Below are 27,035 nucleotides of genomic sequence, written 5' to 3'. Positions count from 1 at the left end.
AATGTGCCTTGTGCTACATTTGCAGTATGGCGTTAACGCCGCAGGGATACAGGCTGAGAACAGGTCTTTGAGAACCGCACTGCGAGTTCGAGCTCTTGGAGTTTCTTCTACAGCGAGGGACCCGTCACTGGATGTAGCCGTTCATTTCGGGTAGGGAACACAGTTGTGGTCCAGGTTTTCAGATTATATGAATTAATAGTAGCTTCTGCAGCCAACCTGTCTGTTAAAAATGAAGAATGAGTTACCGCCCAGCGATGATAAATTGTTAAGAGTGAGGGGAAGTTCTATGTGGTTGAGTTAGAATTAACCTACTTGCTTATTTTAACCTCGTAATTGTACTTCTTTCTTAGTTATTAAATCCCACCTGTTGGGTAAAAAACCCTTCCCTATACACAAAAAATGTGTGACAGTTGTGTTTTAAATCTGCCCCTATGCTCATTCCCTATACTTGAAGCTTTTCTGTTGCTCCTGGCCAGCGCTGCAGCACGTTACTGCCCGGGATGGGACGGGTCGGGTCTGCTTGGGGGGGTGCGGCTGCGCTCGCCGCTCGCTGAGAAATGGCAGATGCCGCAGAAATCGTGTCTGGTGTGGAAATGACCAAATTGCGCTGTAAGGGCCAGTGTGGGCAACGTGTTTTTAAATATCCCTGTAACTTTTAACTCGGTTAAAAACTTTGATAGAGGGCAGCGGGAGGCTCGTGCACGCAGCGGAGGCTGGATATGGGCTGCCTGGCTGTCCTGGGATGAGTCCCTGTAGAAGAGGCCTCTGAGGTGCTCTGACGTGCAACAGCGGGTTTTGGATGTGTCAGCTGCTAAATGCTTTTACCCTGTGGGATTTTTGTCTTTACCTTAAAAGCAGAACCACGCCAGGCAGGGTAGATTCATCAGTTCAAGCAAAAAACGTTTTGGATAAATTTTCAACCTCTACAGAAAGATAAATGTTCTAAACGTCCCCAGCTGGAGGTGTTTGGAAAAATGTTGGTGTTGCAGCGTCAGCCATACAAGCACACAGCGTCTGAAGGTCCCTCCCCAGAGCTGCTGGGGTGTTGCAGTAACCCCACCTGCACCCTCTGCCCTGTGGAGTGTACCCTGGAGATGTCCCTGGCGTGGGGCACCGGCAGGGCTCCCCCGACCACATCTTTGGGAGAGCTGCGCTGCTGTGCGAGGTTGAGAGCAGTAAGCTCTGGCTTTGGAGGTGGTTTGGGTCTCAGAGGCACCCACAAATCGGGACACTCTGCAGGCAAAGGTCTGGAGAAGCTCCAGGTCTGCCATGTGCCTGCGGGATGAGTGGTTCAAGGCCAGGCTGGATGGGGCTTGGAGCAACCTGGTCTGGTGGGAGGTGTCCCTGCCCAGGGCTGGGGGTTGGAGCTGGATGGGCTTTAAGGCCCCTTCCAACCCAAACCATTCTGTGACTGTGTGCGGGACTCTGGGTCCCCTCTGTGCCTGCAACCACTGCGTGTCAGAAACACATTTTTCATCTGGTCACAGCTGCTGAACCTGCTGTGCCCGGTGAGGAGGGGGCTTGGAGGGAAGTGGTGACTGAGGGAGGGTGTTGGGAAGGGGCCAGGGACGCTGCCCTGGAGAAGGGCAGGGGGCTCTGGGGGAAGGTGATCCCAGGGAGAGGGGGTCACCCCTCACGGCTGTGCTCGGCTGCTTCCGAGGTCTGATCTCAAACGCCACCTTGGCTTTGTGTTTAATGACTGGTGTGCATGAGAACTATTTGAGACACTGAACGTGAACCGGTAAGTGATAGCTGGGGCATTAATCAAAGCGTAATCCAGTGACAACAGCTACTTTTATAATGGAATTGCACGAAGCCCATTTCTGTGGATTCCCGCTGATGCCTGTTAGCAGCAGCGTAGGCAGAGACATGGTGGGTGATCTGCCACGCTCCATCACGGACATCTTGGTGCTAAATACTTTCTGGGAAGAGCCCGAGACTCCTTGGTGGAGTTGGTTTTGCAGGGCTCTTACTCCAACCCAGTCAGCGCAAGCACAAGACTATGTCTTTTGTTATTTTCCATGATGAGAATCTAACACCTCTGAAACAGTTACTTGCTTTGGAAAAAAATAGTTGAGTCTTCTGCTCCCTATTGCATGACTTGGTCCTCTTGGTTTCAGTTCCTCTCTACGCTTCCACTTTACACTGCATTTTTGGCTGCTGTCGGTGCGTGGATGGCAGGCTCTGGTGCTGGGTTCCGCTGTTTGTTCTCTCCTCCTGACTGCAGGTGTGTTTTGTCTTTACCTTCAAAGCAGGATCGGGGTCTGCATTTGTAGAACTGCAGCCACAGAAAGTGCTTTTCCTGCAGCGCTGCGTCCTGCGTCCCAGCCCCGTCCCGGGTGCTGAGCTCTGCCCGTGTTTCTGACCGTGTCTCTGTGGCTGCCCCGGGAGGCCTACAGCCTGGAGAAGCAGCACATCACACCTACCCGGCATGTTCGCCCACTAATTACTTTCAGCACAGGTCCCCACTATGTTGTTTCCCACCTAAGTGATTTTTCCAGCAAGTCTTCGGCGCTGTTTTATTCTCCAAAGAGCAGAGAAATAATTTACCCGCATCTGCTGGTTAATAAATGATACCAAGATATCAGGTAACCCAAATATCACCTTTGGTGTATTGTGTGTCCTGTGGCTTAGGGTGAGCGCTCAGTAACCTCTCTATTTCCTTGCAGCGCCTTTGTCGTTGGAAAACTTTCTGGATTGAGCTGAAGCCGGACTTTGCCCTGCAGACCGCTCCCCCTGCCAGGATAGCTGGTGTTTCAGCCAAACCCCCAAGTACGAGTTGACGCCAACCGTTGGGTTGCAGGAGAGGACATGGTCCTCTCAATGAGGTACCCCGGGGTCATCCTCTACCACCAGTGCTGTTCCAAGGGGTGCAGATGTCTTTTGTCTCAAGACATCTCAAGACACTGAATTTCAGCCCTTCTCCTTCAGGAATGCTCCATCCCCGGGTGCCTTTTTGGGAACATCTCAGCCATGGGCTGGCAGTTGCAACACATCTCAGAGGCAGCACTGAACCAGAAGGACACCTTTCCCGCCTCTCAGTGCTGAGTTCCTGGACTCCCTCTGCTCTTTTGGGCTCTCCGTCATGTTCTCCTGGGAAGGTAAGTCTCTGGGGCCCCTGCTCCTTCCCCTGGCGGGGAAAGGAGCCCTGAACCGTCTGTCCCACCCAGGAGAGTTCCGTGGGGACGTCCCTGAGGCCACACGTGCGTTGCTGCTTATTGGTCTGTCTCCTCCGCCCCCTCCAAGACCGTCCCCGTGCCTCGGATCACGGGCCAAAGCTGGGGAGACGGAGGCTTTTGCTGGGTCTGCACTGTGACATGCTCAGCGCCACGGTGGCCTTAGGCAGAGGGTTTCCCTCCATTTCTGCCCCCCTCCATAGCAAGACTTGAGAAATCGCCCATCTCTTTGCCGCCGACCTCCTCCCTCCTGCTTTGCACAGCTGGGATAACGTTTCCCTTACCAACGTGCCCACCCCTCGGGTGGAAGGAGAAGGGTTGAAAGCGATGCCTTTTGTCCTGTTTACTGTGGTGTTCGCAGACCCACAGCTTTTTGTGTGTAGAACAGCACTGCGGGGTGAAGGGCGCAGCTGGGTTTCTGCGGGACGGTGGCCTTTGCCTCCCCTCTGGGAGAGGTTACAGCTGGCCGCTGTAACTTTGAAGCACATGGAAAGGAACTGAGATCCCAAACGTACGTTGATGTTTCCTTTTGCTAATTTAGGAGAGAGTCTCTAAGGTGAAGCATTGCAAATGTGTTTTCCTCTAAACCTGTCCTAGCAGGAGCAGGGGAGCCCCTGGGGCCCGTCCACCGCAGCTGGAGCAGTCGTGCCAGGCCAAGGCCCCGTCCGCTGCCCCGGCTGTGGGGCCCATCCGCCAGCCCTGTCCAGGCCTCGGGGACGAAGGAGCTGTTGGCATCTCCCATTGGCTGCTGGAGGAGGGGACAGCCCCACTCCGCCTGGGGACGGGCCCAAGAGGGGAGAGCGTCCCCATGAAAACAGCCCCTGTGCATCCCTCTCTGCTCCCCATGAGCAAAGCCTGCGGCAGTGAACTCCGCTGCGATTAAGCTCCCAGGCCAGTCAGATTACTCGCACCTTTAAGTATTTTTGTTGCACCAGAAACAAACCCAGTAAATTCCTGCTGAAAGCCACCATTCGGGTGGGATTTAGCAATGCTGAATTCTCCCCTTCAGAGAACGTCCCACATGGGAGACACCACCAACCTTTCCAGTAAATTCTTTGTGGATTTTGTCGTTTGCAAGTATAGGTGTTTTTGAACCCAGATCCTGAAAAGGTGTTTTACACCATCCCTCACACCTGCACGTCCCTTCGCAGCAGGAGGCCCTGCTGAGGCAGCTCTTCAATTTGGGTGTCGGACGAATGAGTCCATCCCATTGCCCTCACGGGCCAAATCAGCGCCCTTCTGAGTTGGTGAAAAATGTGCTTGGTGTTGCTGAGATCAGGCTTTGACCTTCATTTTGAAGAGGAGGAGCAGAATCTTAACCACTCGATTTATCTTTGATGGAAAGCACTGGCTAGAGGGAGGCAGGATCACCCCGGGGAGCACAGCGAAGCTCGAGGGCTGAGGGATTTCCCTTCGCGCAGGGGAAGGTCAAAAGTACACTTCAGGACACTTCTTGTGAGGGATCGTGCTCCCGGCATGGCTGGATGAGATGAGATGTTTCAGCAGTGACTCAGAGGAAGAAGGTAAATAACCACTTTTTATTTCAAACATGGGATTAAATTCCTTCATGTCTGGATCATTCAAGGAAAAGCTGCTGTAATCTCCTCGGTGTGATCTGCAGCCCCTCCTCTGGTGGCTGCTGGTGCAGCTGGGACAGCGAGGGGACATGGGAGGTGACAGAGGGCGAGAGACGGACAGGAGCCGGGATGGGCACCTGGGCTGCCGCTCCCTTAGCGGTGCAGCTGGGGAAGCAGCTGGTGCAGATTGTCCCTATGTCAGTGAAATCGTTCTGGGAATTCACGGACTGAAGCTGAAGGAGCTGAGATTCGACCTGGACTGCTTGGCAAGGGGGAGGCTGAGAAACAACACTGTGAAAAATGCAGTTCTGATACGGAAAACCCCGACTCGAAGCCACTACAGGTGTATTTGTACCTATTTTTGCACGGTATGGAGGACCACATTTCATACCGGGTTCTCATCCATGCTGCGAAGTGCCTGTACACCACCATGCTCCTGCTCCTACCATGTGCTTGTGGGGGCGATCTTCATCCACGTTAATTACTTAAAAATGAGGGGTTTTTAAAATTGCTTTTGTTGCTTTCTACTTTTTCTCCACTGATTTTCCATGCTGCTTCAGGTAAGTCTTATGTGAGATGGGGCAGTTTTATTGCAGGAACAATGGGTCCATCCAAACAGCAGATGCTCCAAATGTTTCTCTGCCTGATTTTCGCCAGGACCATTAATCCACAGTGGCTTTGTCACATGCCGAAGCGTCTCGGCTGCCAATGGCTCACACTGAGAGCTGTGCCGGCGCTTCCCTGGCTCTCCAGGGACCACAGAGGTGGTGGACAGACCGAGCACACCAACCTGCCCATGAGGTTCCTCCCTGCGCAGCGATGGTGATGCACGTTCTGGGACAATCCCATCCGATGGCCATGAGAGCTGAGCCGTGCCTGGTGCTTGGCCAGGCGCGAGGACCCATTTTGCCCATATCACAGTAAAGGAGAGGGCTGGATTTGCAGTTCTTGGAAATTACGGTTCATTCGACTCCCAGACAGTCATTTCAGGAGGGTCCCGCTTCCCAGGTCCATTCCAGGTACGATTTGATGTCATCTTTGTAGAAGAGTTTGGCATTTAGGTAATTTATCTTTACCATACGAAGCCTTTTTAGAGGTGGTCTTAGTATTAATATTGATGGGGAAACACTGGGTTAATTGTTAAAGAGTGCCAAAAAAAAGGGCTAGCAAGAAAGCTACAATATAAAGACAATTTTATTGCCGATAAGCTCTTAAAACTCATTTTTTTTTTTCCTGTTTCAGTAGGACCTTATTCTTCCTGGTGAAAATCCGGTCATAGCATCTCTCATTAAAAATAAAATTATTTTGAAATAAATAAATATATAAAATAAATATCATATACATTTTATAAATAGTTTTGTCCTTATGCACAGTATCCATGCTTACATCTGAATAATGTTCCTCGCCCCACTCCCACCCCAACAGCAGGAAAAACCCCACGCATCAGGACCAGTCCATGTAGCGTCATCCATGTAGCAAACTCCCGGGCTGCTGAAGCAGGGTACCATTTGAAAGGCTTTTTCCTAGCAGGTAACCATCCCGAGCTTAGCAGCAGCACCCGCAGCAGTTCTGTGGTCTTTTGTTTTCTTTCCTTCTCTTCATTTTTAGGGTTTTTTTCCCCGCTCCTTGGAGATCAGGTTTGCTCACCTGCTTGTTCCTTTAAGCAACCATAACATTGAATATTCGGCCTCTCTTGTAGCAACCGCGTAAAGGAAGTGAATGAAAACAAAAGATTATATGTAGGGTTCCCTCCCTTCCCCTACCCCCACCCCCATAAATAACCCAGGTTCGATATACGCCTGAAACAAGGAGGAACAGCAGTGTCTGAATTCAATGTAAGTGCTTTCCTATGTCATCTACGCTTACAGGAGTGATGGAATGACTATTAATATAGTGCTCTGGGAAAAAGCTTGGGAGCCCAAGTATGTACACTGACGGGGCAGCTGCAGGGAACATCACCTGTAGTGGAAGAGGTCTCTGTACATTGCAGGTATTTTGGCAGGGTCCACAGGCCTGGGTAAAAAATGAGTGAATTTCTGATGTCTCTTAGTCCTGTACCCCTCTCGGGGGGAGCCGTCCTTGTTCAGAGCCACGTAGTAATGCCTCTCTGAGTCGGGATGCTTGTAGAGGGTTGAGGCATATGTGTTGTACCAGTTCTCTTCAAACTGCTCTCGGAAAACGCACTCCCGTGTGAGCTTCTTCTGCATTGGGGCGGAGGCGGCAGGGGAAGAAAAAGACATTTGTGTGAAAAATTAAGAAAAATAAATCTTTTCCTCCTTCTTTCACTTTATTTTCCTATAATTTTCCTAGCTACTACCTCCTCCTGGCTCCCCTGAGGATGGGGACTGTGCTGCAGGGGGCGTTTCCCTTGGGTGAGAGCTGGAAACGGGCACAAGCCGTACAAGCCAGGAACCAAAGACCTCTGAAGTTGGAGGAGGAAGGAGACAAAAGCAGGAGAAGGTGGGTGTGCATTTTGCAAAGGTGCCCCATTAAAAATAGAAAGCAGGGCTGCAGCAAAACTCTAAACCTGACAGGCAGGTCTCTGCGATGGGGGCGTGAGTCAGGAGCTTTGCTGGGGTGGCCGTGTCCTCCGCAGGGGGCTGCCCACCCCCAGCCACGTGCCCCCATGGCAGCCCCGTCTGCAGGTACCACTCACACCAAAACCGCTCTCTTAGGTGAGAGGCAACCCCGGGAGGAGACGCGGGCAGCGCGTCTGAAGGGTTGAAATGGGAGCAAGCACCGCTTTGAAAGTTCAAGGCGCAGGAGAGCACAGGCTGCCATGCGAATGAAAGCATTCCTCGGGCCTTTCATCTTCTGAAGCGCCCGAGAGCTGTGATGTGAGGCCATAACAAGACCCGGGAGGTCTGGATGGGGAGCAGCGCTGCAGGGATGTCTAACCCCGGGGGAGATTTATGGAGGCGATAGGTGACGTGATGAGCTTGTGCCAGCCCACAGCTGGCACATCCCATGCTGGGCAAGGGGGACGGATGGCACTGGTGTCACCACGCCACAACCAGCCTTTCCCTCCGACCCTTACAGCCAGGGGCTGTTGGCAGCGGCCACTCAATGATGGCTTTTTGGTTCACGCCCATCGCTCCTTCCCCCTCCCTCCCACCTCCCCTGTGCCAGCTACAGGGACTGCCCCACGGCAGTGAGGAGCAGGGCTGTCCCCTGCCCTTTGGGGATGTGGGTGGCTTTGCCAGTGCTGCCGTGCTGTGTCGCGGAGGGAGCCTCCATCCCGTCCCACGGGGGAGCTTCCAGGGGGGACGTGGGAGTCCTTTCAGATGAAAGGCAGTCTGCAAACGTAGGATGCTATAATATTACAAACACTGTACCTACACTGTAAACTATTCAGGGAGGGAATGTGTCTTATCTGCGGCATACAGAGTGCTAAGTAAATGTTATTGCCTGCAGTAGATGTTTTGTAATACGATCCAGGAGCTCACCTGCGCTCAGAACCTGTTTTGAATGTTTTGCTGCTAATTAAATAAACCCCGAGGTGAGCTGTGAGCCCTCCAAAAGCCTACGCCACAGCCCTTGCCATCTGAGACCTGGGGAACTGGGAACCATGGGTTTCTCTTCCCAGATCCATCAATAAATACAGACTTTTTTTTCTTCCCCTAGGATGCCATCTACTCAGAATATGTTGGAACCTGCTGACTGGCTGAACTCATGTGCTGCTGCTTTGCCCCAGTTTACCTGCTCTTCAGTGGCCTGGTCAGAGGTACAATGTTCGTGTAAATTGTTTTGGAGAGTCTGGGGTGACTCTGCAATGTGCGATTTGTTTCTTTCCAAGCCCTGCGATGTCCCCATTGAGCCCAGTTCCATACGGGCAGTGTGCAAGGTGCTGCCTGCGACTTTTGCTGCTCTTAGTATTAGTTGTGTTTCTGAAATCGGCAGAAAGCTTAACAGAAATGTTGGTACAAGGTTAACAGGGACAGGCAGAAAAGCTGTCTGTTTGTCCCGAGGGGACTCCACGTGTCGCTGCGGCGATGGCTGGCTCTGGCTGTATCAACACACAGATCAGGCAAAATTGGCACAGAGGGAAATAATAAACTTGCTGAAAATGTAAAGATACTGCTGTACTGCAATCTCCTAAAATACCATTGTAATGCTAATGCTGTTGTTAGGCGCTGTTTTATGGACCTTTAATTACGAATACTGTAGTGGCTTTCAATTTCGAAAAGCCATCATTGTACAACCCACGTATCCCAGATTTTAAAACTCCAGGGTTATTTGGGGACCTGGCTCATGACTTCTGCACAGTTTGGATCAGTGGTTTGACTGTGTCCCTGCAGCGTCCAGCCAGTTCATCGTCTGGTGAACAAGATGCAACGACAGAGAGAAAACTCCCATGATTACATCTTCAGGTCAATTCTATTTCCAGACGAAGTAGTGTAAAATGTTGACCTATTTTTGTTTCTGTGTCATAACATGAACACAGGCGCTAGAATTTAACCTATCATAAAACTGCTGATTTATTATCCGAACTGCAGGGTTTGAAAGCACAGAAGGGAATACGCAGGTTTGTGTCCACCTTTTCATCAGGCACAAGTAAAAGCTGAGACTCCAGGAGCTGCTGAGCAGCCTCGGGGTTTGACGGGAGAGGTGCTGCTGGTCCAGCCCTGCTTTCTGAAGCAGGCTTTAAAGTTTTTTTTATGTTTTTTGGCATCCTGGTGATTTTACTTTTTATCTGTCTTGCAGATCTGTAGTTTAACCACTGTCTCCGCATTTAACTTTTGTTTAGGGTAGATATTATTGCAGAAATGAAGTGGAAAAAGAAGAGTTATCAGTGCATGCTAGTATTTGTTTACCTCTTATAAAAATCAGTAACTGCATCTTAAATAGTGAAAGGGTCTGTGGCAGTCTCAGAGGAGAATGGGAGAAGAAAAGATGATGGAAACTTGTGGTTTACTGTTACTGTTTACTAAGCGAAGGTTTTCTGAAGGCTTCTCTACATGCAGAGTACATAAGTTTAACTTTCTACACTGTAAGACTTATCTGATTTGATTAGAGCAAGTACGTGCCCTTCCACTTTTGTTTAAAACTGGTTTATTTTATTTCATTCTAAATCTACTGTGATCCATCCTTAAAAATCAGTATCCTCGTATGGGGTAGTGCTGTTACCCAGAAAGGGGCATTTAAGAAAATCACACGCAGGTGGTGGGTTGAATTAAAGGGAACGGAGCAGTTGAAGAAAAAGCACCAATGTAGTGCAGCAGCTACAGAAAAGAAAACTTAAAAATTGCTATCTAGAATGCAGTTACTTTTTCAAAATAGAATTGATCCTTCTAGCTAACAGGAAATAACTATTTTATATTAAGTTGAGTTAAATAATTAGGAATTGAATTAAATTAACCTTTAGAAAGCATCTCTGCCTGGTTGTTAAGACTTGACATTTTGACTGCAAGTCTTAACATTTCATTAAATAGAAAGAAGCAGAGGAGAGCTTGGCTCTCTCCAGGTTGATGGAGACTTTACCCGTGGTGCCACAGCTCTTCACAGCTCCCCTTCCCTGCAGTCCCAGCTGCAGAAGCCTTCGTTCTGTGTGTGGGTGTTTCATCCAGCAAACCCCTGATGTATGCTCTCTCTTTGGGCCTGCCCATGTTCAAAGTGGTTTACAGCATGGAGCACGTTCGGTAACGTTGGGCAGAGAACCAGTGAGGTGGACCTGAGCTGGTCCCAGCTGCGGCAGCGCGACCAGCGAGCTACAGCTCTAAGGGCACGGCCCAAACCAAGGCAGCAAATGACAAACTCACAAGCTGCCACTAGAAACCTGAGCCTGGACTGGAAACGGGGTGTATTCTGCTCTCTCTGTCCTAGAGCAGCACAGGATGAGACAGAATCTGCTGTAAGGGCTGTTAGGAAGAGTTTACAGGTACTCAGGAGTTTTTGTGGAGTGAAAAGCTAACATGGAGTTTACACTTGTTTTTTGGCAAAATATGAAAAATTTTAGTCTGAAAAGGGCACTACTAGAAAATTATGAGCAACCCCCTAACCTTCTAAAAGGAGTTGTAGAGAGTGTTATAAAAAAATAACACTCAGACTACAACTTCAGCTTCCGTTAGTTAGAGAGCTATAATATAAATGTAAAATCTGCAGATTGTGATCACGTGGAGAATAAAATTGATGTGTTACTCAGGCGATGGAAACACACAAGCAGCTCCTGGTACTATGCTAAATTTCCCTTCTGCCTTTAATTGACTGTTGCCACCCTATTTCTGAAAGGCAAAAGCTTGATAAGCCCCCCCAGCTCCCCAAGCACTGTCCCAAGAGTCTCCGGGGACTGGGCACCACTATGGGCTCTTGCCGCACGAGTGTATCCTCCCTGCGCAACCCTATTTCATATAGATCATTTATGTTATAACAACAGTGGCATCATGGAGGTACGTGGCAGCCCAAGGAATCTGGAGGCCTGCGACAGACACAGCTTGTGACAGTGATGAGGCTCCGCAGCCTGTATTGCTGTGTATGTTATATAGTGGTGTAATCAGCACAAAACCTTAAACTTACCGACCCATACAGCTCGCCTCTCTCGTTCATGCCGAGGTAGAGTCCTGAGTCCACCCCACGGATGCTCACCAGCCCCACTGCCAGGCTAATAAACTCCAAAATCCCTAAAAGAGAAAAGAAGTCCAATCATACAAAGAATAAAAACGACACCAGGCTCCAGTGACAAACACAAATCAGCCTTTCCCAACCTTTGCAGAGCTTCCTACACACACTGTTTTCCTTATTTATAACGATACAGTTCTTAAATCTGTAGTCCCATATGTGTGCAATCTTCCAATTTCCACTCTAGGCTTCTCCCCAGCACTGTGAATTTGACTTGCCCAAGAGGAATTACCTTTGCTAATGAGAAAAGTTTTGCTCGGGTTTGTTGTTTTGGGTTTTGGGCTTTTTTTACCCTAATTATCACCAAGAAGGCAGATGTAGAAACTTGTGCCTGGACAACTGGAAATTTCAGAAGGCTGTTAACACGCTGGGTTTTATTTTTCACCAAAAGGAGAGTGATTTTTGTCACCATGGGACTTCTGTTTTGAGATGATAGTCCCACATGTTTTAAAGTTCACTAAAAATAAGTAAAAAGCACTAGAAGAGATGTCTGTGAGGGCCATCTTCATCCTGGCACCCCAGTGGGGTACTTGCTACCTCCAAATGGTGTATACAAGCTGCAGCGATAAAATCCAACTTCAAATATACACAGGTAGAAATGCATCTTAATCTGCTCCCTTCAGAGCCAGGGAGCTGCTGGTTCTTCCTCCATCACCCCCTGCTACTGGCTACTGTTAACTGCCAGACCCCCCCTCCTGCCCTGTACGTTCTGCTGCCTGCCCCAGCATCTGTCCTGGCCATCCCCAGCCCTGCCAGAGCAACTGTTTTACTCGTGGGCTTCAGCCAACAGCGATGGTATCGGACACTTTAAATAATGAGGGGCAGCCTCATTTCCTCTGGCATAGAAATTAGTGGGGTCTGCCACGCCGCCTGCTTTGATGGAGGAAAGACTTGTAATAGGAGAATGCTTGGTGAAGCACTTGAAAACAAACAGCCCCCAAGTAGGTGCATTTTTAACTGGTTTGAACAAAGCCAAAATCACAACTGGTGGAGGCCTTCAAACTTCACAGGAAAACCTTTTGAAGGCATTAGTGGGACTGTGTTAGACCCTGGATATCACGAGTTCCCTAGCTAGAGGTCATGGGCAGTCTTTGCCCATGTCCAGTGCTGAATTAATTAGCTTGGAGGTGGCAGTAGAGGAAGGAAGAGGGTTCTCACCGTCCCATCTAATGACGACTCCATTGACAGGAGGACAAAGTTGCTCTAACCTTTAGTGTGGCTCCAGGTCTCTTAATATAGCTCCCAAAACGTCCAGTCCTGAGCAATTGCTGCTCTGATCAGGTTACCTCCCAGAGCTCCTCTTAAAAGTATGCCATGAGTCTAAAATCACCGCGTGACGAGTGGCCACCTGAGCCGGCTGACTTCAGCGGCAGTCGCAGCTCCCAGTCACCCCTCAGCTTGGGGCATGTGTCTTCTGCTCAGCCAGGCGAGATGCGATAACTCTCAAGACAGTAACTGCATCACCGCCTAAATATAGGACAGACCTAGATGGTGATGGACACCTCTGTCCCCCTTCAACTCATCAGTCAGATGCTGGCAGCTAAGCTGGGTGCAAGAATTAGTCTTCCTACCTCATATTGGACTTTTTGTCCTCCTTTTGCCTTGCCTACTCTGGGGCTCGTGCGTCGAATCCAGCCCTCCCTGCAGTCGGCAGGTGCTCAGGGGATGGGGGAGATGAGGTATGGACTTGGGAGCTGCAATTCCTCAAGACAAACAGGGAAGCAAATGACAGAAAACATGCTTTATGGACCAGTGCAGACATTTTGCGGGCTGAAATATGCCCAACTACACGCCTTGGCCTGGGGACACATGTTACCTTCAGAAATGCCAGGATCAGGCAGGGAAGGCAGCCTTCCCAAGACAGGCCAGCACACCAGGACCCTGGCTCGGCTGTGCTTGCTCCCCCGTAGTTATTGTGGTTTCTTATCTGAAAAGCAGCACAAATGGGGAGGGAAGAGGCACGGGATAAGGGGTGTTCATCTGCCTCCCACGGGTACAAACACAGTCCTCAGCACCAGCATGTTTTTTTTTTAATTTGTCTTCTGTCACCCCTGGGAAGCACGGAAATGCTGCTGGTCCCTTTTAGAAACCAAGGGATGTCTGAGGCAGCGAAACAGAGAGCTTTTCTTGAGTATACCCACAAGCAGGCTCTGTACGTCGCACGTTAACCCAGGTCTCCAAAGATGTGGTAAGGAGCAACCCAGGTACGGCATTAGCATCGTCCCTCTCTGAGTGGGTGGGTGAAACACCCCTCGTCTGGTGCAGGTTGTGTGAATACTTGCTGATTTTGCAAATGAAATTTCTTCAAGGTGTGCCCGTGACAATCTCTTCTGACAATGTCCCTTGCAATATTCCCCTTTTCTGATCTCTGAGTGGCACTTAGAGACGTGCACAGAAGATGACTATGTCGAAACTGCATTAAGAACGTAACTTAAACCCACAAAAGTCAGGAGACAGAGTGAAGGCTGAAAAAATGTGGGCGGATATCCACTCTGTCCTTAACTCACTCCAATTGCTAGACAAAATTGCAGCTCCGTACATCTGATCTCCAGCAGCACAGGGAGCGGCCACTGGGGCCAGCTCAAGAATTTTCTTTCCAGTTGTAGCGGTGTGTTTTTGTGGTAGAACATGCTTTTTATTTCCTTTTCCTTTTTCTTTTTTCTCTCCCCAGGACTTGCCTCTTTTTTTCTTGCCTTGATTATGCGTTATGCTTTTTCCTCGAGCCCTTCTAGATAATATTTGGAGAGATTTGATTAAGACGCTGTCTGGATTCATTTACTACCAAAGCACTGAATAATCTCCTGAGCTTTGCCACCACACACTCTCGCCTTACTATAAACCATCCCTCAAAGACCAATTCAGCTCCTTGCACCTGTCTCTTCTTACATGACTATATTCAGGAGCAGGGGTACAGAAACATCAGATGTTGTATTAATGGCTACAAACCTAAAGCTTCGGCTAAAAACCTCAACAACTGTTCAGCAACAGGTGCACTTATGTTCTGAATGTCAAAATCTACAGCAAAACTTTCTCTGGAGGTTTCATCAGCTTCTCTAGGAGACTGTGTTACAGATCCATTAGTAAGTTCGTACCCGAGAAGGGCTTCATTTGCTACCTTTATTAGTCTGCAGAAGAAGCTCAAGGCCTTTTTTCCCTCCTCACTTGCAGTTAAGAGTAGCACCGTTGGCGTCATTTGTTTAATGTTGCTGTATAGCAGAGACGAAGCAGAAAAGCAATTCCTCCTGGCAAGGATTTTCCTGGAGAATTTATCTCAGTTTCATTCTCAGAAGGATTCTCATAGGGGCACTAATGTCAGTCCAAACCCCCTCCAGATTCTTATTTCTTTGTACGGGAAGATTCTTAGCAGATGCAGTGAGAAGAGATACACTTTTGAAAACACTTTATTCTTTCTGGGATGACTCAGGTGGAGCTGCCAGTTCAGAGAGAAAATTTGGGCACTCTTCTTAGTGAGAATGAGCTTTCTTCCAACGATCCTGGAGGGCTTCACCAACTTTGCATTAAGCCTCCTCTAGGAAAAATAAGCGGTGCTCCATTGTTCTTGCATAAATCTGTATTTTTACAAGTATAAAATATCACATTCCAGAAGACAGGTGTGATTTAGGAATGCTCCAGTCCTCGACAGATGAGAGGGAATAGTTACTGTGATTGCTCAGGCAGGGTGGGTAGATGATGCTGCCACCTCCCCTGTGCCCTATGGGCATATCTCCTGAATGCTGTGGTACAAAAGAATCCCTCCCTTAGCCCTCCCCATTAGGACCCTGGTACGCTGTTCTGCATCACCAGGGCTTTGGCTCTTTATTTTCCTCTCTGGAAGATTTGGGTGTCTTGCACATCTGGTAACTTTTGGGATGGCTGAGCATGGGAGGGTGCAGATACTGTCCATCTTTTCCTGAACCCCTTCCAGTATGAGGAGATAGGGATCCAAAGTCCGGTTCCACCCTCCATCCCATCTGCAGCTGGATACGTGCCTCTGCTGCGGTGTCACAGCCATCCATGGAGCACATTAATTATCTGCTCATGGTATCAGGGAGCACCTTCCAGCCATGTGGGCTCGATCCACCAACCCACCATACTGGATTTGTAAGTATTTCCCCAGATGCCCCTAGATTTAAGGCAGCTTTAAACTGCTGCCCTGAAACCCTCGTCTAGCTCTGTTTCCCTCACCACAATTTTGTCATTCCCCCGAATCACTCAGGCTGCCTATTTCTGTAATAAGTTACTGCTTTCTGATTGCTGCATGCAAAATTTAGGAATGCATTGATACATGACATCCTAATACGAACCATACCAGTAACATTGGAATTTAAATATTCATGGCTACTGAATGCAGATGCTGAATACTGTGTGCCAATACGTTATTGCTTTGAGTCTCTGCTGAAGCGAGGTTTAGTCCAACTTTATCTGAACGCGAGGATTCCAGCCTAATCCTTTGGGGCTTTGTCTTGTAATTACAACAAATAACTATTTATTTTACACTGCCTCTGGGAAAACCCTGAAGCAGAAAACTATAATATTTTATACCTGAAGTCTGGTCAAGTTTACGTTGCTGGATGCTGACTGCTAAAACACTTAGGGAATGCCAATGTTTCGATTTATTGAAGGCACTGTGTGACTTAAGCTTAAGTGTGCAAAATTCATGAAAAGTTTTAGCCCATTTAACACGTTTTTCCAAAGTGTGTTTGGAAATACGCTTATTTTACTCAATCTTTATGAAACACGGAACTGAGACAAATGCTGCCATTTGAAACTGGCTGTTTCTTGTATAAAGATAAGTAAAAAGAATTGATAGAAATACTACGTGGCAGATTGAACTAAAACCGAACAGATACAATTGCTTTCAGCTTCTCTTAAAGTGGAACCCCATCACGTATTGTAGCATGAAAAGGTTAAAAGATGTGTGCCTTTCAGGAGGTAATTAAAGAACGCTTTGCCCACGAGCCTATTAGTACCTGACTCTGACCCGCGGGTTATGACTTTGTTGTTGATTTAGGCAGGGACATGCTATGCACACACCTGGTGTTTATGGAAAGCGCGGTACGGAGATAAGCTTCTCCAATTGTTCCAACAACATGCCTTAAACTACCAACAATAGCAGAGCAGCAGCGTTTCTCAAGTATCAGAAAGGGCCAGTTGCAAACAAGTAAAGGCAAAAAAAGAATTCCTTCACCGAGGAGTTAAATCATTTGAAAACTATAAAAAGTCTTATGAGCACTTCTTGCAACCTGTTGACAACATAGCTGAGATCACTGGCATGGGACTTGTTGATAGCTTACACAGACACCTGCACTAGATGCTGAAGTAGCGGGAATTTTTCTTAGCTGTGCTCAAACTTACTGTACTTCTTCGGCTGTGGCTTGGGATGCATTTTTTGAAGATTACATATAGTCTCATTAGAGATCCCTGCTCTGGTGTGACACTGATACAGGCGCTGCAGTCTTCCAGCTGTATCCCGAGCGGCAAGGTAAATCCATGGTTCTCTGCCTATTGTTCCATTTTCTCCTTTCTTTCCGAGGTCCCTTAAGTGTTTTTTTCCCCCTTCAGCTTCCCCTTTCCTTTCCAACAACCTCCCCAAACCGAGTTTCTGACACCCATCCAGCCAACTGATCCCTGCCCGCTTTGGGGAGACGCTCTTCTAATGAAATTCATGCAAGTAAAAGACATCAGCTCACAAATATCTGCGGAGGCCAAAAAAAAAAAAGGAAGGGGAAAAAAAAAACCCACCCCAACCCATGAAAAAGCTAGGAATTTCTTTTTCCAATGTGCTCTCTCCTTTCTCTTGCCTCCTCGCCACTAACTTCAGAGGCACCGCTAGATCTGGTCACCCCCCTGCACACAGTTATTTTCAATTTTTAATTTTTTTTTTTCCCCTCCTGCTAAGGCACGTTTTTGTGCACCTGCAGAAGGGCTGAGCGCCGGGAGAGTAGGAAATTGGAAATAAAAACTCCCGCATTGCTGGGGAGTGAGCACATTTGTTTAGGAGCCTAATTATATCCGTCCCAGGATGATTTATAGGAGCGGGGGTAATTAGTTCTGTTCGCGGGGCACCTGCTGCCGGTCGGGCCGGCCGGGCCCCCACCCAGCACCCCTTACCGAAGCGGCTGTGGTCCTGCCGGGTGCCGTGCACCGTGCCGTTGGGGAAGATCTCCAGGTGGAAGCCGGTGCGGCAGTAGAGCTGCCGCCGCCGCAGGATGCCCTTGAGGTGAGCGAAGTCGGTGGGGGAGCCCCGCTGCAGCCGCCCCTCGATCTGCCCCAGCCGCTCGTTGAGGAAGCCGGGGGAGTCGGCGAGGGGCAGCCCCCCGCCGCCGGCCAGGGCGGGGGGGAAGCCGTGCAGGTCGGGGTCCAGCGCCCCCAGGAAGCCGCCCACCTCGGCCATGGCGAAGCGCAGCGGCCCCTCAGAGCGCGGGCTGCGGCCGCCCGGCCCCGCGCTGCCGCCGGCCCCGGCCCGGCCCCGCGCCGCCCGCGCCTCCCATAGCTGGATGTGTCCCGCCGTCGGATGCAAACTGCACTTTATATACGTACACACTCCCCTTACATTGACATATTGGATATTTAAATGCAAGCCACACCTCACTGGCATCCCCTTTGGCTATTGCTTCTTTTTTTTTTTCCTCCCCCCTCTTCTCTGATCCATTTGGCTTTTTTTTTTCTTCCACAAAAAAAAAAAAAAAGGCTTCACTCCCTCTTTTATTATGAAAGAAAAAAATGGCAGGAAAAAGCTACACATCTCAGTGAGGCATAACAGCTCTTGGCAGGTCCCCGCCGAGCCGCCGATGAAATCATGGAGCCCCCGCACGCACCCGGGGATGCGGCGCTGCCGCTCCCGCCCCGGCTCCCCCGCACCGCCGGCAGCCTCCGGCCCTCCCCGGCAGCCGCCTGCACCCCCCCGGAGCCGGCACGGAGGCGCCGGGCCGGTCAGGGTCGGGCCGGGTTGGATCTGTCAGGGCCGCCGCCGCCTCAGCCGTGCCACCCCCCCTCCCCCTAACCTCCCCCCCCCCCAAAACGGACACGGTGGAAAAAATAACACGTGGGGAGAGGGCTCGAGACGCGTTTTTCAGATGAACGTGTTAAAAAAAATTGCAAGCGATCATTTTGAAAAGCGATCCCGCCGGCTTTAAGGCCGGGTTTACAGGCGGCGGGAAGTGAGGGAGGGCGAGCGGCGCTGCCCGGCCCGCCGCAGGCTCCCTCCCCACCTTCCCCATGTTGGAAACAGGTGTTTCCGCGCTCTCCCCGGCCCGCCGACACCGTATCTGTAACGGCAGCTGCCGGCCGCTCTGCAGACAGACGGAGTCAGGCTCGGGGAGACGGGCGGGGGGGGAACACAGACACCGACACCTCGGGGAAGGAGGGAGGAAGGGCCCGGGCCCCTGCCGCCCCCCGCGCCCCCGCCGCTGCCCGCCGCCCTGCCCGCCAGGCGGCGCTGCTGCTCGAGCCACGGCCTCAGCCCCGCCGGCCCGGGGCGCTCGGCACCGGGGTGGCCGACGCTTCGTAGCTTCCCGCCGACGTGGGGCTGAGGAGGCCCCGGGAGGCTAGGGCGTCCGGCTGGGCTGTCATGTCCCTGAAGTGAGGTGTCGCCCACGCCCTTCTTCATGCCCCGCCAGGCACAGGCAAACCCCCAGAACTGCCCCGAAGCCACCAGCCCGCTGGAGACGCCCCGGGACAGCAGCGTCCAGAGCTGAGGTATTGGTTGTGCCTCCCTCAGCGGGTCTCCTCTACGGTGTATCCTCACCAGTGGGTCTCATCTCAGTGGGGTCTCTCCCTCAGTGGATATCTCCTCAGTGGGTCTTGCCCCTCAGCGGGTCTCCCGCATGGTGGGTATCCCCTCAGCGAGTCTGTCCCCTCAACAGGTATCTTCCTTCAGCAGGTTTCCCCTCAGCAGGCCTCTTCCCTCAACAAGTCTTCTCTCAGCATGTCTCTCCCCTCAGCAGGTTTCCCCCATGGTGGGTATACCCTCTGCAGGTTTGTCCTCTCAGCGAGTTTCCCCTCAGCAAGTCTACCCCGTGGTGGGTATCCCCTCGGCATGTCTCTCCCCTCAGCAAGTCTGGGTTATCCCCTCAGCAGGTCTCTCCCCTTAGAGAGCCTCTCCCCCACAGTGGATACCCCCTCGGTGGGTCTCTCCCCTCAGGTCTCACCCCACAGCGAGGTGCTTCTCCCCACATCCACCCCAGAGGGAGGGTTGAAAGGGCTGCGACATGCAGCCTCCTCTCCCCGCAGGCCCAGGCAGTGCTGTGCTGTGAAGATACGAAGGAAATTATGATATGACGACGTGGAACACCCACACGTGTGTCTGCAGTGGGTGAGGAATCTGGTTTTTAAATGGGGGTGGGGGTGTTTTTTCCTGTCAGAGCTGTGCCTGTAAAAGGGGTGTATTTGATGCAGAACTTGACACATGAAGCCTAACCCTGTGTTTTTTTTACAGAAATATAGTCTGCTCCAGAGGTAGTAAAATCTACAGAAGTGTGTTTGTTGGCTGTTTGTTTATCGTGTATAGTTACATGGAGATAGCACTGTCTGAGGAGTTCAAGCATCCCACTGCAAAGATTATGATTTTATTTCTGTAGTATCTACAGGAAGACTCAGGCGTGATGAGGTAACTGAAGGAAATAAACCGTGCCTTGGTGAAAATGACCGAGGTCCAAGATGTGGGGGACAGACACAAGGACAGAACACCCCAAATCCGGAATTACTATTAAAGGCATAATCCTGTAAATGCCGTGAATTTAATGCAGGAAATTCATATAATGTGAACGATGCCACTACAATCATATATGCTCTTTTATAAAGACTGGTTTTGCTGAAGTAAGTGGAAGTTTTGCCTCTGGATTCATAGCGGTCACCTTATTTCTGAACATGGCTGAAGGCTGATCCCAGAGTATTAGGAAGAGAGCGGGAAAAACAGCTCCTGCATCGAAGGACTAACCAAACTCTGCAGAGGCTTCTGCCACTGACATCAATAGCCTCTGGATCTGTTACAATATCCTTAAACCCAAATCCATACAAGCACTTAGAGTAGCACTTAGGATACTGAAAAAGGTAACAGAGTTCAATTACATTACAGTAAAATCCGAGATAAAGTAAAAACCATAAACCTGTGTTCTTAACTAATGTATAACAAAAGCAGCGAAATCCCCCGTCCAAGCTGACATTCCTCACTTAACTGTCATGATTATGGTCAGCTTTTGAAGTGTTTGCAATACATTTCATTGAGAAGTTGTACAGGCTGGTACTACATGTTCTATTTAGGCACAACAGGATGCGGAAAAGGTAGCTCTCTCTTCTCTTTTTTTTTTTTTCTCTAATTTCCTGGTTTATTTATGTTTTTACTCAGCTGAGGAAAAGGCCGAGGGATTTGTATCCTGTATTGCTTGAAGAAAAAAAGGCATGTATTTTAAATACTGAAAGATAGAATAACTCCTTCAAAAGAAGAAACATGTTTAGCGATTTTTTTCATATGTATTACATAGAATACAGTTGTGCACTCATGAATTTCTTAAAGGAGGACAGAAACTTGTATACAATTTTTGTCACAGAACATAATGCGTTACAGAATTAATTTTCTGCTCTGCTTTGTTTCAGTTCATGCAGTTCCCCCAGGTTTATTCTTTGATTACAGCTTGTATTGTCTGCCTTGGGAACTGAAACGGTTACTGCCAAACTGCTCTCGTTCAATTTACAGAAGAATTAGCAATGATATTCATACTCAGTTTGCTAAAATAGACCTTGCAGACCCCTTCCTGAACACTGTCAACGTGCACGCTTAGCAAAGCAGTAAAAATATTAATGGCTTTTTTTTTTTCAAAATAATTACTATTCATGGAGAACAGCCACATTTGATATCTGACTATAAAATTCAAAGGAAGAGCAGGACTGGGGTCAAAGCAGTAAATTAATTAGAAAAGAGTAAGATAAATAAAGGCAATGAACAAATCTAGATACTGCATATCCTCTGCCTGGGGCAATTCCATTTGGCAAAGAAAAGGTCAAGACAGCTGAAAAAAATTTGAAGTAGCAATGGCCATGAATGAAAAATCAGACGTGAAGAATATCTGAGGATAAAGAAACAACAGAGCCTTGAGCTTTAATAAATAATACTTTTGCTTCCTTAGCACTTCCCACCTCGGGATGTCAAAACAATTTATGTACGCTAATGAATTAAGACTCACAACCAAGGTCACTGTGCATCTCCTTTTTCCCAGACAGTCTCTCTCTCTTTCCACTAAGAGAAGTTGTTCAAAGGATATTGATGGCTTTCTGTATTTGTTTGGAATTTTGGATGCATAGCAGCCCTGCTGGAGCAGTAGCTCTGACCAAGCTTCTGTATATCCAGAAACCGGACACGTCCACTGTGCATGTGCGGGGAGCCCTTCTGCCTTTTGTTGTGTGGCAACCATCTGTGCCACACATGCAAGGAATGTCTGAGGTTTCCTGGCAGATAAATAGGGCAACCTCCTTTGTGAGGGGGTGAATAAACAAATTTTCTTAAGGGGAGCAGAGGAGGGTTTATTGGTTTTTATCTTTGATTGTTTTTACTTAAGATAGCATTATTATTATCTTCTTTTGTAGTACTACTTCCAGGCCCTAGACCCTGTTTGTGCTGGATAGTGCATTAAGAAGTGCGTAACAAACCAGCACCCTTGACCTGAGGAATCTCACTGGTCTGTCTTGTGGAAGGATTTCTAATGGAAGGCAACATGAGTGAGGCAACAGAATTTCAGTCAATGTATACAAGTACGTATATATTTTTTGTGGCAAGTTTAGACTTGGTGGCAGAATGAAGGTAAGGGTCTAAGGATAAAGCTCCAGACTTGCCTACCTGGGTCTACTGGCACTACGAGGTGCCTAAAAAAATGATGTGATTTTCAAAAGAGGAAGTACCCACCTTTTCCAGTTATTGTTTATTTTGGTGTCAAACATGGATCTACTGGTTTTAGTAATCCCAGTATGGATTAACAAGTAGGAAGCAGAATCGTTTTGTCTCACTCCTATTTGGAGAGAACTGATGTAACTAAGATCTGTGGTCCATAGGGGAACAAGCTATGTACAGGCATGTGCAAGCAAACATCAGAGCTTTGTTGACCCTCGTGTATGCAGTTTTGCCTTAGTTCTATCCCATTTGAAAGTTGCAGGTACTTACTCTCCCTGAGAAATTACACCTTTCCTTGGCATGGCTAAGCACAGGTTTGAGTCCTGACTCAAATTATTCATGCTAACACATCTCCAAGTACTAGATGCTGAATGAGGAATGGGGAAGGCTTCTTTATTGGGGTAAAGTGGTGCATAATACAGTCATCTCCATTTGTAACTTTTTTTCTTGGGATTTGGGTTAGAATTACAGGACTACTGAGTCATTAGGCCTTTGGTATTTGGACAAGTGTACCAAAGAATATGTATCTGTGTAATTCTACCCCTCAGTATATTACACACCAGTGCAACTTGCCATGTGGATACTGATCGATGCCCAATTTTTCTCTCCACAGTGTTTGTATCTTGCATGTACCTTTTGTGTTGTAGTTTATGCTGTAATTTCATGCTAAGACAGCAGCATTTCCTTCCCAGCTGTTGAGCCAAGGAGCATGATAGAAATTAGAATAAGGGTATCCTGGTAAAATCCCTTCATTGTTGTCTTCTTTTTAATTTTTTTTTCCAACCATAGTTTATGAAACAATTAAGAAAAGGTTGGTAAGTAATGGGTTTTAGCAGGCTTGTCAGCTGATTCATAGGTTCATAGCTGCTAAGGGGTGGTGGGGTGCCGAGTTAGCAGTGAGTCACATCCTTCTCTGTTTTCACTGATGGAGAAGGAGAAGTTAAGGAGGCCATTCAAGTTGCAAAGCATGTTCAGGATGATGGAGTCTGTAAGGAGCGAGATCTTAAAGGACTGTTTCACGCTATTGTTGAAAGCTTACCATGACTTCAAATTCTATCCTAGATCTAGGGCATGACTGAAAGTTTTAGTCTGTGTTTTAAAGCACTTGTGCAGTGTGGCCATATTCCACAAACTTGATAGGCAGTTACTTCAGTAGTTCTCCAGAGTTTCTTAAGCTAAGAAGCTCTCAGTCACCAGGATGTAAGTCATTGTGTGGCTTACAGCTGAAATTTGGAGCTAGTTCTTTCTACTGGATTTGTCTCTTTTCTTAAGTAATAAAAAGGAGGATAACATCATAACTCCTCTCTGGAAAGCATAGACTCAGAACATACCTAAGGAAACACAAAAGCCAGATCTAGTCCTGCTCAAATAAAAAATGCTGTCATTTATTATGTTACTCTTCTAAGTGTGCACCTTTTCACTATAGCAACCTTTTACAGAATTATCTGTGACCATGGAGGGTTTTGTGTTTTTATCTGCATCAGTTAGTATTAGTCAAATATAAAAAAGAGTCACAGCAAAGGTCTGTCTAGCCCCATATCCTGCCTCTTGATAATGGCTAATAACTTGTGTATGGAAAACAGGACGAGTATAGAGTGATACTTCCTTTGGTAAACCCTCCCAGCTTCCAGTGGTTTCTGGTTTAGGGACCTTCCTGAGCTGGAGGCTGCAGCTGTATCATTGTTTTTGATATTCCTTGATGGACCTTTTTCCTTGATGGACCTTTTTCCATAAAATTTTCTAATCGGTTTTTTGAAACCCACTTGTATTTTTGGCTGCCATAACATCCCGTGGCAATGAGTTCCACAACATCATTAGGTATTGTGTGAAAATGAACTTCCTTTTGTTTGCTTTTGAACCCGCTTGCTGCCTGCCAGTTTGAGTTGGTGCCCTATTTTTTCTGTTCAGACTACTTTAAAATAATCATTGCTGTTTACCTTTTCCATGCTGTAACAGCTTGTCTAGATCTTAATTGTTGTTCTCCTTGTTTTCCAGGTTGAAAAGCTCTGGCTTGCTGAAGTTTTCCCTATGCTAAGGCTTTCCAACATGTCTTGCATGGTTTTGGTGCACCATTTTTCTTGCCCTTTCTTTGTATTTTGTATTTTCACAATTACTGAAACTGTGTTCAGTATTGAAGAGATGGGCATACCGTGGATTTATACAGAGGAATACTGCCATTTTCTGCTTTATTATCATTCTTCTAAAATTTCCTAACAGGGTGGTTTTTTCCAACTGCTGACACTGTGCTAATCTTTTCAGAGAACTATCCGCTTCTCCAGGATTTCTTTCATGACTTGTAATAGCTGATTTAAAGCACAGCGAGAATGGCTTTTTCCTCATACATTATTTTTCATTTATGAACTTTGAATTAAATTTACTATTTTAACACCCACTCATGGTATAAATTTTAGGTTTCATTTTTGGGAATGGCTTTGTATCATCAGCCACCTACCTACAGCATTTCCAGATCATTTATGGAATATGAAACAGCAGTAGTCACATCACAGACCCTATTCAGAGGCCTCTGGGGAGCTCCCTACATCACTGACGTTGAACATCTATTTCTCTTGTTTATGATCTTTTCACCAGCTATGTCACTTATTACCTCTTTCACTCATCTTGCAGTAAGGCTCATTTATGAGCTAGATTTAGAACCATAGAATCATTTAGGTTGGAAAAGACCCCCAAGATCTTTGGGGGGGTCCAACAATTTCATACCATATTTCGTACCATAGTTAAGAGTCTGACAGTTTCCCATGTGGTACCTGTGGAGATTATCAGTTAACCCTCATATCATTTTCTTATTTTCATCTGTTCTGCTGCCTTAAATTCATTCTCCTTGCAAAAAAGGCTGTAGGCTTCTCTATTAAAAGATTCATTGAGCTTTCTTGCTATTGCCTAATCGCCTTATGGGAACATTTTTTAAATACCTCAGTCAACTCTTGGTGCTATGAACTGTTCAGACTGAGGCACAGATTTACACATTGGAAGAGAGTTTTGTATTTTTCTGTGTTCAAATTGCTTTGGGATTTTTTGCCCAGTACCTGAACTTCCCGGTACCTCTCTTTAAGGATAGTGACACAGGTTCTCTCACTGGAGAACTAAAAGGAAATATATTAGCGTGTGGGGTGGAGTTAGGAAGTTTGAGCTCAAAGTTATTCTAGAAGTGGGTGATTAGATGGGACATCCTAAAACAAAGAACAGAGGGACAGGAAAGGGAAAAATAAATTAAAAAATCCCTTTTCCTAATTTTGCTAAAAGGCTACGGTTTTGGCATTTTTGTTGAGTGAAGCTTTTCAGCTTCAATAATGCTTCACATGAGTAAAATTACTCAAGTTCATTTATATAGTACAGTGTTAATTTGTATAGTATGTGTATAGAGAGACATAACAATCTTTTAAAATGTAAATAATCTGATTTGCTAATTATTCTGTAATTATTCTTTTCTATATATAAATTCTTTATACTTTCCTAGGTTTATTCTTTTCCCTAATGAATTAGTTAATTAAAATACAGCATTATCCTCCTGTTGTCAAAAAACCATCCGGGTACTTTGCAAGCTTGACTAGATAAATGTTAATTGTATGAGAATTCCATGATCAAGCAACCAACTGCCCTACAAATCATGTTGCTTCATCACTGCATCTCTGTGGAGAGAGGAACTAACTCGTTATGAAAACCACTGTAAAGGTATATTTTTTATGAATTCTGCAGGTAGCCAAAGGATAGGGAGGACATATTCAAGAAGGTACAGTCTTGCTTGTATCTGATTGATATCCACTGAAATATGCATTAACCTCCTTCAGGATGAGAGGCTTTTTTTCAGAACAGCCACTTGAGTTTCATAACTTGAGTTTCATTAAAATCTGTCATGAGAAATCGGGAGTTAACAGAATCCAGTTTCTATAGCAAATGCAGTGTATAGTAATCACAGTTCAGGTAGACCGAGTTTCATGTGAGATCTCAAAATGTTTATTTTACAGCATCCTTTGCCATGTTTGTATAACATTGCTGTTGCCTTTCTCCAGATGGGAACATGTAGGAATGCAGAAGGCAGATGGTTTGCTCAAGGACATGAGAATCTGTCTTCAGTGCAGTTAACTGGTGCCTCGCTAGCCCTTATGTTAGCTGTGCTTTGGTCTGAGTAGTCACTTGGATTGTGTTGCATTCCCTTTGTGAGCTGCTAGCATTCCTTAATACCAGGTAGAGCCCTGAGCAGCAAGCACAGAGTGAGCTGGCTGCTAAGCCTTTTTTGTCCAGGGATCCTACAAGTGAAAGACAACTGCATCATGTGGGTTTTTGTGCTGAGGAAGGATAAGCCTCACTTATGTTTTCTTTCTCAGGTAATTGTGATAGGATTTATCTGTCCTAAGTATGTGAGGTGAGGAAGGTACAAAGGCTTGGTCTGCATCCTTCCTGAGAAGAGATTCCAGCATCAAAAATGAAAGCCTTGTTTTGGCATTGAGAGCTGGTGGTTCTGGTCCTGGGTGGTATAGCTCTGTCTGAAGCATCGCCAGCCTCAGAGTTTTGCCTATGGTTGAGAAGCAGAATTCAGGTTGACACTAAGAGCTTGTGTTGACTGTAGCGAGGACAGAAACACAGAGCTGAGCATAGCTGAGACTAGACCTCAGAAGTCTGGATTCTCAAACCTCTGCTTTAATAGCATGGAATTTTTATGGCCTTGATAAAATTAGGGCAGAAAGATGAACATCATTTCATGCAGTATTTTAAAAATGTTGGCAAATTCTGTTACTGAGGTTTTCTGAAAGATTAGAAACTTTTCAG

The 27,035-nt window shown here is 47.4% G+C and overlaps 1 protein-coding gene and 1 long non-coding RNA gene across 5 annotated transcripts; one reads left to right on the top strand and one right to left on the bottom strand.

Annotated features, from left to right (window-relative positions):
* Positions 1-5,929: 5,929 nt before the first annotated feature.
* Positions 5,930-18,193, bottom strand: FGF16 (fibroblast growth factor 16). 4 transcript variants are annotated; one of them, XM_074601217.1, is made up of 3 exons: positions 17,480-18,193; positions 11,267-11,370; positions 5,930-6,954 (listed from the first exon to the last, which is right to left on the bottom strand). In XM_074601217.1, the coding sequence occupies exons 1-3, from the start codon at positions 17,964-17,966 to the stop codon at positions 6,709-6,711; spliced, it is 837 nt and encodes a 278-aa protein (XP_074457318.1). In that variant the 5' UTR covers positions 17,967-18,193; the 3' UTR covers positions 5,930-6,708. The 4 variants fall into 4 exon arrangements, with proteins under 4 accessions (XP_074457318.1, XP_074457319.1, XP_074457320.1 ...); XM_074601218.1 differs by having other exon boundaries at positions 12,527-17,784; XM_074601219.1 differs by having other exon boundaries at positions 12,940-17,784.
* Positions 17,423-26,126, top strand: LOC141748726 (uncharacterized). The gene is made up of 5 exons (XR_012589083.1): positions 17,423-17,588; positions 18,988-19,066; positions 19,601-19,682; positions 21,950-22,114; positions 24,246-26,126. It is a non-coding gene; the product is annotated as an uncharacterized LOC141748726 (long non-coding RNA).
* Positions 26,127-27,035: the final 909 nt, after the last annotated feature.

Source organism: Larus michahellis, chromosome 9 (assembly GCF_964199755.1).
Source record: "Larus michahellis chromosome 9, bLarMic1.1, whole genome shotgun sequence".
In the NCBI taxonomy this organism is placed as follows: domain Eukaryota; kingdom Metazoa; phylum Chordata; class Aves; order Charadriiformes; family Laridae; genus Larus; species Larus michahellis.
This window is presented reverse-complemented; position numbering and strand designations above follow the sequence as displayed.

What these genes read in the sequence shown, in the direction of transcription:
- FGF16 (XM_074601217.1), bottom strand. Translation starts at nt 17,966, where the DNA reads ATGCCAGTGAGGTGTGGCTTGCATTTAAATATCCAATATGTCAATGTA. An exon ending in GCAGGACCACAGCCGCTTCG is followed by an intron (nt 11,371 to 17,479) that starts GTAAGGGGTGCT and finishes TTTCTCTTTTAG; the next exon opens with GGATTTTGGAGTTTATTAGC. An exon ending in GAGGCGAGCTGTATGGGTCG is followed by an intron (nt 6,955 to 11,266) that starts GTAAGTTTAAGG and finishes GCCCCAATGCAG; the next exon opens with AAGAAGCTCACACGGGAGTG.